Below are 15,014 nucleotides of genomic sequence, written 5' to 3' on the forward strand. Positions count from 1 at the left end.
CTCCTTCGCATCGAAAGGAGCCAGCTGTGGTGGTTCGGGCATCTGATCAGGATGCCTCCTGGGCGCCTCCCACTGGAGGTTTTGCGGGCACGCCCAACTGGCAGGAGACCCCGGGGAAGACCCGGGACAAGCTGGAGGGATTATACATCCCATCTGGCCTGGGAACGCCTCGGGATCCCCCCCGGATGAGCTGGAATATGTTGCGAGGGAGAGGGAAGTCTGGGCCAACTTGCTTGGCCTGCTGCCACCGCGACCCGATCCCAGATAAGCGGAAGAAAATGGATGGATGGATGGAAAACACGATTTACTAAAACACACAAAGCGCCAATAAAACTTACACCATTGGCTCAAAACATTTCTGGCTTGTGACTCCTTACTGAGTGTGTTGTATAATTTCACCACATTTCCCCTTTCAGTTTTCAAATATTTCAGAAAACAATTTGGGACAATCCATAGGTTAGGAACCAGTATCAGAGCACTTCTTCCACCTCCAAATACTCATATCGATCATGAGTGATAGGATGTTTACCAGTTGAAAAGCAAACACACTTCTCACTGTGGGACTGTTTGAATATTTTTTTATTCCAAAACAAGTTTGTGTGTCTATAGGTTTGAACAACAGGGTGACATCTCTGAAGAACATCATTGCACCTTCATCCCAACACCTCCCATCCCCCGCCCTTCACCCACGAGCCTCCTGCTCTTCAATAGGAATAATAACAATTTAATCATAATATTCATCAGTTTTAATAATCCATTTAGCACTAGTATAGAAATATGAAAAAATACCAAAGAAAATAACATAAAAGTAAACAAAAATGTTTTGTTTTGTGGAGCGACTGTTCAGACACCCCATTTGATTTGTTTTGTGACCCTCCCTTCCCTTTTAGATTCATACTAGCAACATTTTGGCTTTTTAGGGTTTCCACCCTCCTCTTGTCTCCACAGTAATGCTCTGCAGCTTATAAATGCTTTCAGCTGATGGTTTAAAGCTGTTGATAGCCACTTAATGGCTGCGTGGTCCTGTCACATATCAAGTTAGGAGAACACATGTGAACCAAACAAGACAAATTTGAAAACAACAAAAACAACCAGTGGGGGTACAAACTTAGGACAACAAAGGAGTCTGAGATGAAGATGCAGTGGATGATTGCGTTTTTGTTTGTGTGTGTACCGTCATGACTCGTGGAAAGGGTTGGCTCGTGTTGCCTTGCTAGCACTCTGGACACAAAAGAAGTAAACAGGGCGAGAGAGAGAGAGAGAGAGAGAGAGAGAGAGAAGCATCAAATCAGGCCTGCTTCTGCTGACAGCAATCCTTCAGAGAAACAGCATAATGTGTGCAAACAATGTTATCATTCATTACCTGGAGCATGACCGCATCAACAAATCTGCTTCACTGCAAAATGCATAATTCGATACATGTGCAATGTTATCCTCGACAACAATGGTTGAATTTTTCAGAGGGATAGTAACGGGTGAACTGGTGGTTTTGCACGTTACCTCACACACTTTGTATTACTGCTGCACTCCAGCTGTTTTGGTCAGATCTGCATGAGGCCCCTTATTTAACAACATCTGGAAGCTTCAGGAAACCCAGGACAGGTGAGTTTTTTTGGAAACAAGGAAACATTTTCATTCCAAATTGAAGAGGAAATTTTAGAAAAAGTAAATGATTTCATTTTTAGGGAACCAGTGGCTTCCAAGAATTGAGAATAAGCTGCTGAAAAGCATTACATTCATAAGCTCTGCTGTCAGCAAATAAAGCCCTGAAAAGACAACTGATAAGAAAACATGGATACTGTCAACAGGGTGATGGGAAATCTGGTCATATCTTGCATTGAAAATGTTGCATTGGCCAATTCTCAAATCATGGATGTCAGTGTTCCTTGAACAACAGAAGGATTTGTTGTAACCAGACACTAGAAGCACACCAACCACAACTAAAGTGTGTGTATAAAACCACCCCTACTCAATTAAGTAGTCAATCATTTTAGGGGGATTAATGTGAGAACTGACTAGGAAATCGTGCTAATTATAAACACTGATGAGTCAATGACCTGCAGAAAATGCTAATGCAGCAAATGATAATGACGCAACATTCTGTATGTAATTCTGGGACTGATATGTCCACATTACAAATGTAATACAAACATAACATTAACTGTTTTACAGAGTTTATCTTGTATGATTAACCTTAATGAAAATTATGCTCACAAGCCAAACATGTCTGGTGTCTGTCATGTAAACAATTGTTTTGCGTTTCATTCTCTACTAGAGGCCTAAAACTGATCTTTTTTTACTTGAACTGTATTAAAGTAAAGAATATAGAATTGTAACTAAACTGCATTTGGTTGAATTAAATGAATGAGCAGCTAATAATGAAGGATAAGGAACTACAGTCTGTATGATCTAACCATTAAAACTGCACACCTTTAAATCTGGCACAAGAATGTAGTTCTAGTTCAAAACGTCAAAATTCGAACAAACAATTCTGTGTGTGGGAACGACCGAAAATAAACTATAGTGTCATGAAAAGACACATCCTCTAGTTTAACAGTGTGTCAGATCCATTCATTGTTGGTTTTGTTCTTTATAGGAGAATTAGAAAAGTATAATTATCCTTTTAATATTTGCTGTGATATATCAGCTATGAATGCCACAGTTATTTGGCTGCTTTCGCAAATGGAAATTAGCCTAAAACATAAGCATATGCTTTGACAAATCATTAGCAGTGATGTGAGGCATACACAGTTAAAAGGGCAAAAACATGTAAATCCACCAGTGTCTTTCCCTTAAGCACCCTTGGTTATATAGTGTAGATTCTGGATTGTTTTAGTTGGAGATTCACACAACTGTAGGACTGTAAACATTTACAACATAATTAAAAGAGACAAGATTCTCTTCTCAGCCAGACTGAAAAACATGTATTTCTTCTAAATCTATTTATCAGCATGTTTGCCTGTGTTCAACCCCCTCCTGAATGAGTCCCCAGCCACCGAGGGGAGTAATTAGGCGATCAAAAGCTTGAGACAGTATTGACAAGGCTGTGTTGAGTCTATCACTCTGGCAGGAGACGTCACTGTGGACGGCCAAGTTAGTCTGCCGAACAGAGAGGAGTGAAGAAGCTGCAGCTACAGCCCGCTGGCGCATTAACAAGTCCCTTAAAAGATGCCCAGAATTAACAGATCAGGACAGATCTAATAATGGAAGTAGTTCAGCAAGGGATTTCTCATTCAAATTCAGTAGTGTCCTTTTCGCTCTCGTTTTATCTCCTTTCTTTCAGTTATTCTCTATCTTGTCTCTCTGTCTCCCGGTCTCTCTATCTCGTCGACACCGTGTGAACAGAGGTGAAAAAGAAGTAAGGGCTTGGCAAGCGTTACCTAGGATAACGAGGGACATTAATTTCACATTTCAAAGCCTTCTGCTTGTTCTCTCTCTCTCACCCTTTTTTGTAGCTGTCTTGACTATCTAACATTGGTAGTAAGGTGCTGTTGCTGGGGACAGTTCTCCTAATTTAAGCAGTAAGAGACAGACTTACAGGAAGCACAAATTTTACGCACACACGCACGCGCGCACACACACACACACACACACACACACACACACACGCACACGCACACACACACACACACACACACACACACAGTGTAAAGAAAGGCAGACCAACAGTTTTCTCTGCTACTGTTTGCATTATGTTGCCTTAAAGGTGTTTCATCTATCTTCCCAGATACCGTACCAAAAAGCAGCTATGGGGCACAGGGAGGGACACAAAACTCTTGAGCACAAATAGCCGTTGTCAAGTTTCTTAGTACTGAATGTTATAATCCACCATATTGTCACATGTAGTCTGTATTTAACTCTGTAATTCCCACTTAGAACAATGGTAACAAAACAAAGACAACGAAAGAAAAAAACAACAGGAAATAATTCTCTGGAAGTCTTTTGAAGCTGTTTTTAAATGTCATACAGATACAGTATGTCCTCCAGCAAGGCTTTGTTTTACGAAAAGGTGACTTAGCTTCCAGGGAAGTTTCTGTGGAAGAAAACCAGCACGCTCAAGTCTAAAGGTGAAGTGAGAGGGGATCAAGGACGCCAATGGAAACTGTCGTCTGGTCATGTGCAATTCCTCAGATTTGTCCAAACTGAACTGTTCTTTGCAGCTGATTAGACAAGCTTAACTGATCACCATCTTACAGTCGGTTCTGTATCTGTGGGCCTCGAGCTCAACTGGAGAAAGTATTAAGAGTTTTTCATGTTTATTCTCCTTTTGAAGGTTAACTCACTTTCTATCCGCTGACCTTGTCGAGTTTCAATCCTTCTTTCCCTCTTGTTTGTTCTCGGATGGATTTTTCAGCTGTGGAAACAGTGTTTCTCTAAGCAGCACAAACATCCCTCAGTCACATCACTGGCTCCCCGCAGCCCTCTCACACCCCCAACTGCTTCTGGTCTCAGTCCTGGTCCCCCAGTAGGTCTGTGGTGTTGCTGTTCTGTGGAGGTGGAATGGGTCGAGGGGTATGAGGTGGCGGGCTGTGATGTAGTCGCCTTGGGCTGGGCCCCCCTCCGCCCTCACTGTCTGTGTTGGACGAGGATGGGGGTGGGGGTGGAGGTAGCCGGGGCAGGGGGGCAGATGAGGGTGGTATTCTTGTTGAGGTTGATCCTATACTGCTGCCTGATCTAAGGCTCTGGATCCTTCGGCACTCCTGGCAGATCCTCACGTGGGTGCAGCTGCGGGCGGGCAGCATCACAGGGGTGGGGGCAGGTGGAGGTGGGGTGGTGTTGGCTCCCAGTGGATCATCTAGGATCCGTTGGGGCCCAGGGCCCAGATCTGGAGGCCCTGTCCCTCCTGCTCCACCAGTCAGGGGACCAGCGCCACTGTACAGTTTGCCGTTGCTGAGTCGCATCTCCCGGACCAGGCGCAGGGGCCGAGGAGCCCCCAGAGCAATGCGGGTGGGGTGGCGCAAGGCTGCTGAGCTACTCAGGGGCCGGCGACGGCGCATACGGGAGCTCTTTTTACAGGAGACGGCGTTTCGGAACTCTGTGATCATCTCCTGACAGACAGACACCTAAAGACGAAGAGGGAGGAAAGACGGAAAGACGGAAGGGAAGGAAAAGGGAAGGAGGCAAAGGTAGGGGGGTGCCACAGACACAAAGTAGGCAGGCAGCAGAACAAGACAGTGGTAAGGCAGTACATAAATAGGAGAGCAGAAGAAAAACCAGAAAATTGAAAGGAAAAGCAAAAAAAATCAACACAAAAAAGAAGAGGCGGCAACAAGGCAGAAAAAACAGACACAGTAGGCATGGTAAACAAAAAAAGTTGCAGGAGAAGCGAGGGCACAGAGATCAACAAATGGAGAAATAGTTTGAAAACAGAAATGAAGAGGTAATGGGAAGGATGTGGCGATGGACAGAGATGGGAGAATATCCAAGGAGCAGAGAGAGTTATTACAATCCAAACACACAGAACACCAAAATGTTGTTTAGTTTATGGGCACTTCATTATGGCACATGAACGGACAGGCAGGCCTCAGGTGCATATATAGAAAAGCTCTCATTTGTACAGCAGCTGTGCACAGCCTCACACGCACACTCTAAGAAACACTTACACAAACATCAATCTTTTTCAACATTCCAACAGCATGATGACTGTCATCTGCACACATGACGAACAAAATGCACCGACAGTTCCACTACAGACAAACATTCTCATTAAAATCATGATAAAAGGGCGTGTGCTCACATAAACAGAAACAGTACTCGTTATTGGAGAACAGACACTGATGGCCGAATGACGGGAGGTGTGTGTGTTTGAGAGCGAGACAGAGAGAGAGGGAGACGCACAGTGAGATGGGTGAGAAGTAATCCAACAATGGAAACGAAGAATACCAGCGTACATGTGAGGCATGTAAAAGAAGATACATCATGACATTTAATGCCAGGGAAATAAGATCACACTACTTCTTTATGCAAGCAAATATTGGCATTTCTCAATATTGCTTATCCTTTCTATTATGTTTAGCTCACACACTTGCTGCCATACTGTTAAACACCAAACACTAAAAGGGCACAAGGACATCAAAACAGGCAGAGCATGCAAATCAAATCTCTATTTCTTGTATAACTTTAGGACACAACAGCAGTTCAGAGACGCATACTTGAACATTCCTCTCATCTCCCATGCACATAACACATTGAACCTCAAATGTTACAGCACACAGAAACACATACAAATGGAGGCAAAAGCTGAAAACAAAATCTATCCACTCTCGCACGCGCACGCACGCACGCGCGCGCACACACACACACACACACACACACACACACACACACACACACACACACACACACACACACACACACACACACACACACACACACACACACAATACAACATAATCAAAAAGGGTTGGCGGGATGCCATGGGAACCTACTGGGGTGTGTCTGTGGGGTCGGCGAGGGCAGGTATGGGGGCATACCTCATCGGTATCTGCCGAGCGGCGTGTCGACCACACAAACTCCATAATGGCCACAAACACGGCAATAATGAGGCCGCAGATCAGCACCACGAAGATGCCCCCGATGTTCTCCATGCCCAGCCCTGCGAGCAGGCCCCGGGAAACAAACATTAGTACACAAACTCAACTGTTTATTGTAAAAGTAGCTTCACGAGTAATGTGGAGCACCACACAGCCAGTGGCAACAGTTTTATTATCTCTTCTGTGGCTCTGGAGAAGTTAAAGATTTGGTGTGTAGGATTTAGAGAGATCTATTGGCAGAAATGGAATATCATTTTCATTATCATGTTGTCATTACTGTATAATTACTTGAAACTAAGAGTCATTGTGTTTGCACGGCGCAAGCCATGTTGCAACGCAATGTTTCTACAGTAGCTAAATCGGACAAACCAAACACGGGCTCTAATTAGGGGCTTTGGGTTTTTCACGAGTTTCACAGCCATCATAGATTCTCCCACACACTTGGAAAGTGAGGGTGAAGCGAGCAGTGATCAGTTCACCACTAGATGCCACTAAATCCTACAGACTGCTCCTTTTATAGAAATAATTTGGGAGATAAGTCTATTTTCTGTCTTGCAAAGAGTTACACTGAGAAGACTGACAGTCAAGTCAGTTGTATTTATACAGCCCAACATCACAAACCATAAATTTACCTCAAGAAGCCTTAAAATGTGTACAACATACAACACCCACGATTCCTGGATCCTTACGTAGGATAAAGATCTGAAAACACTCTCCTCAAAACAACCCTTTCAAAGAGAGAAAAATGAAGAAATCTCAGTAGGAGCAACAAAGGAGGGATCCCTCCTCCAGAAAGTTTTGTGTGTATGGGACAAACCACCAGTAAAATTACAGTACAGACAATTAGGATGGCAAAATTGAAGATGAATTACACTCGTATGACATATCTGCCTGCTAACAGCTCTACAGTAAGCCAGCCAATCAGTAGAGACCTGGGAAAGCTACTACAGGCAGTGAAAAAAGTGAACCTTTGATGTTCTTACACTTTCATTTTTGTCCACTTTGGAGGCGCTGATAGCGACATTTTGTTACCAGACTACCGGTGGTCTGTTTCCATCCTTTGTGCAAAGAGAAGCTAAGCTAACCCGGCTCTTACTTTATATCTCGCATTGGGGTGGTATTTCATCCAAGTCTCCATAAAAAATATGCCTTCCCCCAACTCGAGTGACTTTAACAATCTCTGGGTTTACTTGGAGACAACACATTTATGCCACTCAGGCAGGGTCGAAGAAAAAATGCTGTCATTCAGGATCCAGTATTTTTGTAGCTCGACACACACTAAGAAATAAAAAAAATCTTACGTATGTAAGTGCAATACTGAATCGCTTGAGTGCTTTTACAATTGCCTTAAAAAAAAAATCTAAATGGCCTGAAGCGGTTGAGTGAATAACAAAATTATGGGACTGAAAACGTTCGAGATAAACTGTAGAGATGAAGCTTGACGATACTGAAAAGTCTGGCATGAAGTATGTTGTTACCAAAACCATTTTGAAAAGAGATTTTCATCTGACAGCAGCGGTATAAACCCAGAGACAATTTCATCATCTTTGTCATCCCTACAAGTGCTGACTTTTAAACACACACATGCACATTTAATATCTAAGTGTAAACAGACACACTCTCTCCAATAAAATTTGCATTCCACAGCACCTGAGACAAAGAGAAGACATTTGGGAAAGCAGACTGAGCTAAGCACCCTTCACAAGGACATTAGGTTAGACATTAGCCATTAGCTGGACTCTAGCAGAGTGAAGAGACTATTACTGGGGACATTAGAAAGATGGAGGGAGAGGAGGCGTACAGCTGCGGTCGACTCACCCTTGGCACGGTGGTCCTCCTCTTTGGGACATTGGCCTCCCTCCCACCACCTCCTCTTCAGTATCTCCAGCCTGTTATTCTCCTGCAGCTGGAGGATGGCCAGTGTGATCTCATCTCTGAACGGAGATCCTGGCAAATGACAGGAAAGCAGGATAAGAGCAAGTGGTGGACAAGGTGCAGCACAAGAGCCTGGACAAGAGAGGGGTTATTTCAGAGGAGAGGAAAAAAGCATGACATGAGGAAGTGTAAGAGAGAAGACCAAGGAGTAAAAGACAATGAATTGCATCCGCGAGATGGCTACGAGTGATCTCCTGGTGAGTATAGAGAGGATTAGAGGGAGATAAAGAGTGAGATTACAACTAGACAGAGACAGCGGTGCAGCTGCTGATCACAGCATACAAATGTGTATGTAACAAACTAGATACACTAGAACTGGACGGTTTAAAGGGTCAGTGCCCAAGAAATTGCAAATAATTGCACATCAAGACGCTGATTAAACACCATACTAAAGGTTTGCCTTGGATTGGTTGCAGTGAGATCCCACTCAAAAATGTGCAGTTTTCAATTGTTTTTTACTGTATCAGGCACAATTTCACATATGGTTACAAATATGCATTTTTTTCTTGGAGGTCATTTATTTTAACTCCAGAAAAATGGGAGCGAATACAAAAGTATTGTGTTTATATTTTTGTTGAGTGCGTATTCAGTTACTATTATGCAACATATGTACAAAAATGTTGATGTTATTACTGGGTGATTATGTTTATGATGCTACAGATAAACATGTCTGAAATGTATACATGTACTATACATACATGTATGTCTCGATGAGGAGAATCTCTTATTTTGGTCTTCCAGAAGACCTCTTCTACCCCTGTGGTCTGCCTCATCTGTATCTCTGTGTCTGCTTAATCTCCCCCCCTCTCCTCCACACTCTTGGTCAATACCATAAACTTTAGCCATGGCCAACCGGTTCATTAAAACAGATCACTGTGATTCAGTCACACGTCCTCTACAGTATGTGCTTAAAAGAAAGAATTTCAAAACAGCTGGTGATGTGTGGAAAAGCAATTAACTTGCATGTTCGTTACTTCCAGTTGAAATATTTACTAATCCCACATACGAAATAATCAACCCAATCAAGACATTCTTCAGATCTAATCTCACAAATCAGCAACCAAATCAGGGCTCATGTAAACTGTAACTGTTCACCACTCTGGTAGATTTCATACCCACTCTAGTCCTCAAAGAGGTCACTGGGGCTATAGGTGACCTACTTCACTGTTAACTGTAAATAGCTCTTGGACCAATGATTGTGCCCTTAACTACTTTAGGAAAGCAAGAGTCCAGCTTCTCAGGAGAAACTCAACCTTGACCTTAAAGTTTAGACAGAAAGTCCTTTAAGAGCAGCATTCTGCACAGTTTAAGGGTGATTTTACACCCTTCGGATCTTCTGACTTTTCAGTTTGGTTCAAAGCAAAATAGCAGGTGTGAAACGTGCCTTGACCACTATCCAGACCAGGGGACCAAATTTTGGTCTGACCAAAAGAGGCAGTCTCAGTCTGGATCAAACTGAACAATGGTTTAGTTGATTTGCAGTGTGAAAAACCATTTCTGGGTAGTTCAGACTTTCGGACCAGTTACAGGAAATTCTGGCAGCGTATCATCGCAATTAAACAATTTGAAAATTAAAATAAAAAGTAAAAATGAACTGGAGTAGCACATAGGGAGAGCATTTAACTGCAGCTTGGTTCCACAAAGAAAACAAAACTCAGCTTAAAAAAAAAAAAAATATATAACTAATTTCAGAGGAAAATAAATGCCGGTTGTAATGCCATAATAATAATAATAATAATAATAATAATAATATACTGGCTACGAAATTAGTCTGATCCTTCATTTTTCTCTGTTCCAACAGTCTACCAGCTAAACTGATGCACGCCCATCTACAAACCAATCATTGCTAAGTTCCTGCAAAGTTCTTTTGCGCGATCACATAGTTTTTTTTAAATTTTTTATTTGTGAAATACTATGTTTTCATATTTCTGAGACTTGAGAAGGATTGAAATGAAACATCCACATGAAAGAGATTCACTCTGATTGAAACACTCACGGCTCAAACACATAATGCACCCAGTGGCAGGAGGCAGTGAGTAGATGCTGCCTAATATCAAGAAATCAAAACCCAAAAGGTTGTAAATCACTGCATTAACACAAAACCTCTGTGTACTCTCTGTTTAAATCTTAAATAACATTCATATTATTCTGTCAATGTTTTCTTTGCCTATTGAATTTTAAGTGGATCTCAGAGAAACATGCATAACTCATAAAGTACTTGTCTTGATGACTACAACATCTGATCCTCCTGCAAAATGCTGCTCTCAGAAAAGGGTGTGTGTTCCATCTCTACTGGCTTCATGGTTGGGCTGCTGTTAATTTGAGGTCTAATCAGAGACATGACAGCTGTATTTGTGACCTTTAAATCCCCCGATAAGGCCAATCGCTGACATGTCACATGAGGGAACTGTCGGCTTTGAAGTTGGAGAAAATCACATCATGTTTATGCCTCTTTTAGAAATATTTTTGTTTCCCCAGTCAAAGACCCATGAATTCATTATTATTCATTCATTAAAACTGTTTGCATTTTTGTTAGAATGTTTCTGTCTTCATTTGTTAGAGTTTTTATGTTCTATTTCACCGTTTTAGAAATTACAGTGGTGGCTCAGAAGGTAATAAAATCAAAGTAACCTACTGGAGTGAAAACATACTGTATCTCTCTCAATAGTAAATATAGTAAGTGACTGATTCTTGTGATGGCTTATGTTGAGACTTTAATACGCTGAGAATATTTCAGTTACTGTGAAGGACTTGTGCGTCACAGTTCAGACAATTATTGTGATCTAATTTCGCTACTTTCCAGCAATTTATGAAAGTCACAGTGTTTTATGTTTTTAAATCATTGTTAGGTTATTACATTAACAGTCTACAAGAGATGTATCATGTTTCTTTTGTATGAAAAATAATATTTTATTATTATTACCTAGTGGCATGCCAATGCCGTAGCCCTTGGTGTCCAGTAGGCCTCCGATCTTTGTGAGATTACAGTTGAGACCGCGGTGGTACTCGTTCATGGTGCTCTCCATCAGGAAGGCGTACTTGGAGTTGATCACGCGGGCGATGCCCTCCTCTGTGCTTTTTACAAATACACTGGGCTGCTTAGAGTTCATGTAGTTCCACATTCGCTGGTAGGTCTGGTACCGGGAGTTCTGCAGAGAAACAGGAATTCAGCAGTGACATCAGGTCAGTGTTTGTATGAGCTTCCCAACATGGACTATCATTTGTCTTTGAACAGATGGGAATGGGAATGCAAAAGAGGAGGGAGGTGGGAAAGGAGGGAAGTTGGAAAAGGGATACATCCTAGATTTACAGTGAGGAACATACAGACCGAACAGAAAATCCAGTGAGAGCAGTGACAGGCAGAGTGACACATCAATGGCAAACAGATGGAAAAAGCAGAGAGGAGAGAAGAGGGGAAATAAGCAAGGTGAACCAAGGCGACAGATTATTAGCTCATAGCGTAGCTGATGGATCATCTTTCTTACAAATGGAGGTAAATCAGCACGCAGGAGGTGGTTCAGCACTTAACAAAATATGGCAAGCACCAAAACAGGATTAAGTGTTTAAAGTGTACAATTACATGTTGTATCTACGTGTATGTGAGGAAAAGAAAAGAGTATTGAGGTCAGCATCTGTGTGTAATAATGTGTGTGTGTGTGTGTGTGTGTGTGTGTGCGTGCGTGCGTGTGTGTGTGTGTGTGTGTGGATTGAGTGGGGTAATGTACTGTAGCAATGAAACTGGCTTATAAAGGCAAACAAAGACCACTCTTTCTTGTAGCCTCAATACGGACAAACACTGGAGAATGACAAACACACACTCACAAATGGGCATATGGCCATTTCCCGTTCATGTACACAAATAAACCATTACATTTTTTAAATGCTCACCTACACACACTCCCACATGCAAACACACCGACACACAAAAGGCCAAACACACGCACGCACACTATGATAAACAGATGTCAACACAGATGCCGGAAGCAGTCTCATAAGTAAACACAGGCAGTCAGCCACTTAACACAAACAGCCATAAAGAAAACAAAAGAGATGTGTAGCAAATATGGGGACAATCATTCCCCAATTTACAGCAGTGAAGACAGAAACACTGCGCTGAATCCCACACGCACACAAAAGCTCCATGAATAGGCTATTTCCTGAATTGCTATAAAGGCGATTCAGAAAGTCAAGATATCCAAAAACAAAAAGAGTCATTTAACAAGAACCCACATTTAATATATTCACAAAAGCTAAATACAAAGACAGACAGCAGCTGTACCATGAAGAAGGTCATGGTGCTCCCTCCGTGGATGGTGCCGTACTCGATGTTGGTCTGGTCGGCCAAGTCGTCCGGAGACTCAATGGGAACCTCCATCCTCTGGACGGTCAGGAAGGCGGCCAGGTTGGCCGTGTAGGAGGAGATGATGATCAGGGTGAATGCCCACCTATGAGGAGGAAACAAGGGGAGGAAACAAGGGGAGGAAAGGGGAGAAGTCAGGTACTGCAGTAGTGGCAATGTATGTAATACGTAATTAATTAATTACAAAATTCCTACGTAACATGATATAGTCAGTAAATCAGATAAGAAACCTTTCAGAGATTAAATAACCAACTGATCCATCAAAGAAAATACTTGACAAATCCAGACATTTTATCACACTGAAAATCTTATATCATTGTTTTGCAAAGCACGAGATACTTCTGTAAACAATATTCAAAATGCATTGTAAGTTTACTGACACATCATCATGGTTACTCAACACATAACTTTGAAGATGGAACACTCATTATTCTTGCATACCAACAACTTTATTCAAGAAGAACATCGTGTACTCACTATACTTAATGACATCCCCTATCTTGCTCAACTCTGTGTAATTTGCTGTTCCTGTCTTCCTCTACGCTTTATCTCCTTAGCGATTATTATTCCTTTCTCAGCATGCGTCTCTCTCTGTCTCTTTCTCTCTCACTCACTTTCTCAGAGTCCCTCTGTTGCCACAGGAGTATCATCCGGATAGCATTTCTGAGAGCTTTGCAATTTTTCCATTGTTTTCCTAAACTGTTGGTGCTCAGGGACTGAAACTTGTGAGCTATATGCTGGAAAATGTAAAACGTAAATGTCATTATCTTACACAGCAGATGTGCTTAAAAAAGAAACCTTAAGGGAAAATGCAGGCAAAAATTGTAAAAAGTTAGGTAAACAGGGAATATGCTTTAAATCTTACATATAAAAGGGAACTGAGCTTCTGCAAGTATAGGCCCTAAAATCTGGTTAACTATATTAGTTTACTATATATTGTCATAATGGTTAATACAGTTAATATATTCATATGTTGTGTGAAGACTCTCTGGTACCCCCCCTTCATAATCGATCTGTTTTCATCATTTTTATGCATTCAAGTGTTTTTTCTGTTTTCTTTACTGTTTTATTTCTTCATCTTTTATCTTTCCCGTTTCTACCAATCGACATTCATTTTTTGTCGAGCACAAATACAATTCATGCTATTACTATGGCAACACGCAAATTGTTTTAGAACATTATATAGCAACATTTAAATTATGAGCGACCGTTTGAAAGTTTAAAGGGCTCCTCCAGTTTTAAGACGTATAAAAAAATACTCTGCCTTGAATAATAATTTGTATCTGATGTTTATTTTACAAAAGAAAAAGGGGAAGAAAAAAAAAAATCAATGAAGTAGTTCAAATTTCTTGAGCTCATTGAGTCCTTTTCCTTTAGTGGCTTCCAGACTCACAAACCCTGCTTATAGATGTCTTAACATCAAAACCTCACATTTAAAAAGAGCAGAGGAATGTGAAAACAGCCTTCTAATGTCGAACTTGCACATCTTTGAAGGTCAAACATCCAAGTGAACAGACACTAAACCCATTTCTGAGTGGAAGCTGACTATAAACTGGCTGGCGCACACATACAAACACAACTTATCTGCTGTTTAACTTACCAAACCCCACTAACACATCTGGTGGACAAGGCTCTCGGCATTATCTCCGACCCCTGCTGCATGAAGCCTCCAATAGGGAACCACAGGCTGTTTCCCAGGGTATACTGGTTCTCCAGCATGTCTCTGCGCTCTCGCAGACACGGGTGAGGGTTGTACCACTCGTAAGGGCTTAACCTGGCGGGGAAACACAGGTGCAGCGAAGCAGCGCTTAAGGACAAACTGCAGTGTGATAATGCACTTCTGTCATATCATTCAAGTCACCGCCAATCAGTCATTTGATTGCTGTCAAACTGTCTGCGGGAGGTTGTGTAAGGTACAAAATTTCAATACGTGACAGGTGACTCGTGTTCGACAAGATAAATGGCGATAGAGCTCAGGTGTGAGCTGCGGACAATCAGCGGGGTGTGTGACATAATGTATTGACCTTGCAGCCAGGAAGAGCACACAGCTGACAGCCAGGTAGGCGAGTAACATGAAGAGCCAGACAGCGGGAGAGAAGGGATCAAGGAAGGAGAAGTAGCCCGGCTTCCGACCCTGGCGCAGAGGGAAAAAAAAGAGAAAAGAAAGAGAAGCAGAGAGACAGACG

The 15,014-nt window shown here is 42.1% G+C and overlaps 1 protein-coding gene across 6 annotated transcripts in view; it reads right to left on the bottom strand.

Moving 5' to 3' along the window:
- Positions 1–561: 561 nt before the first annotated feature.
- The window catches only part of grik5 (glutamate receptor, ionotropic, kainate 5), a 91,434-nt gene continuing 76,981 nt past the window's right edge, over positions 562–15,014 (bottom strand). For 3 of the 6 annotated variants that reach the window (XM_069695574.1, XM_069695573.1, XM_069695575.1), the window contains 7 exons: positions 14,853–14,962; positions 14,429–14,602; positions 12,748–12,913; positions 11,392–11,617; positions 8,352–8,480; positions 6,429–6,595; positions 562–5,063 (listed from right to left, as the gene is read on the bottom strand). In XM_069695574.1, coding sequence (XP_069551675.1) covers positions 4,449–5,063; positions 6,429–6,595; positions 8,352–8,480; positions 11,392–11,617; positions 12,748–12,913; positions 14,429–14,602; positions 14,853–14,962 — 1,587 coding nt within the window. In that variant the 3' untranslated portion in view covers positions 562–4,448. Of the gene's footprint in view, positions 5,064–5,737; positions 5,775–6,428; positions 6,596–8,351; positions 8,481–11,391; positions 11,618–12,747; positions 12,914–14,428; positions 14,603–14,852; positions 14,963–15,014 lie in introns of all 6 variants that reach the window. The other 3 variants (XM_069695579.1, XM_069695578.1, XM_069695576.1) reach the window with 3 other exon arrangements.

Source organism: Brachyistius frenatus, unplaced genomic scaffold (assembly GCF_029030835.1).
Source record: "Brachyistius frenatus isolate BFR_SWC_R1_liver_20210118 unplaced genomic scaffold, ASM2903083v1 Contig_20, whole genome shotgun sequence".
NCBI lineage: Eukaryota > Metazoa > Chordata > Actinopteri > Embiotocidae > Brachyistius > Brachyistius frenatus.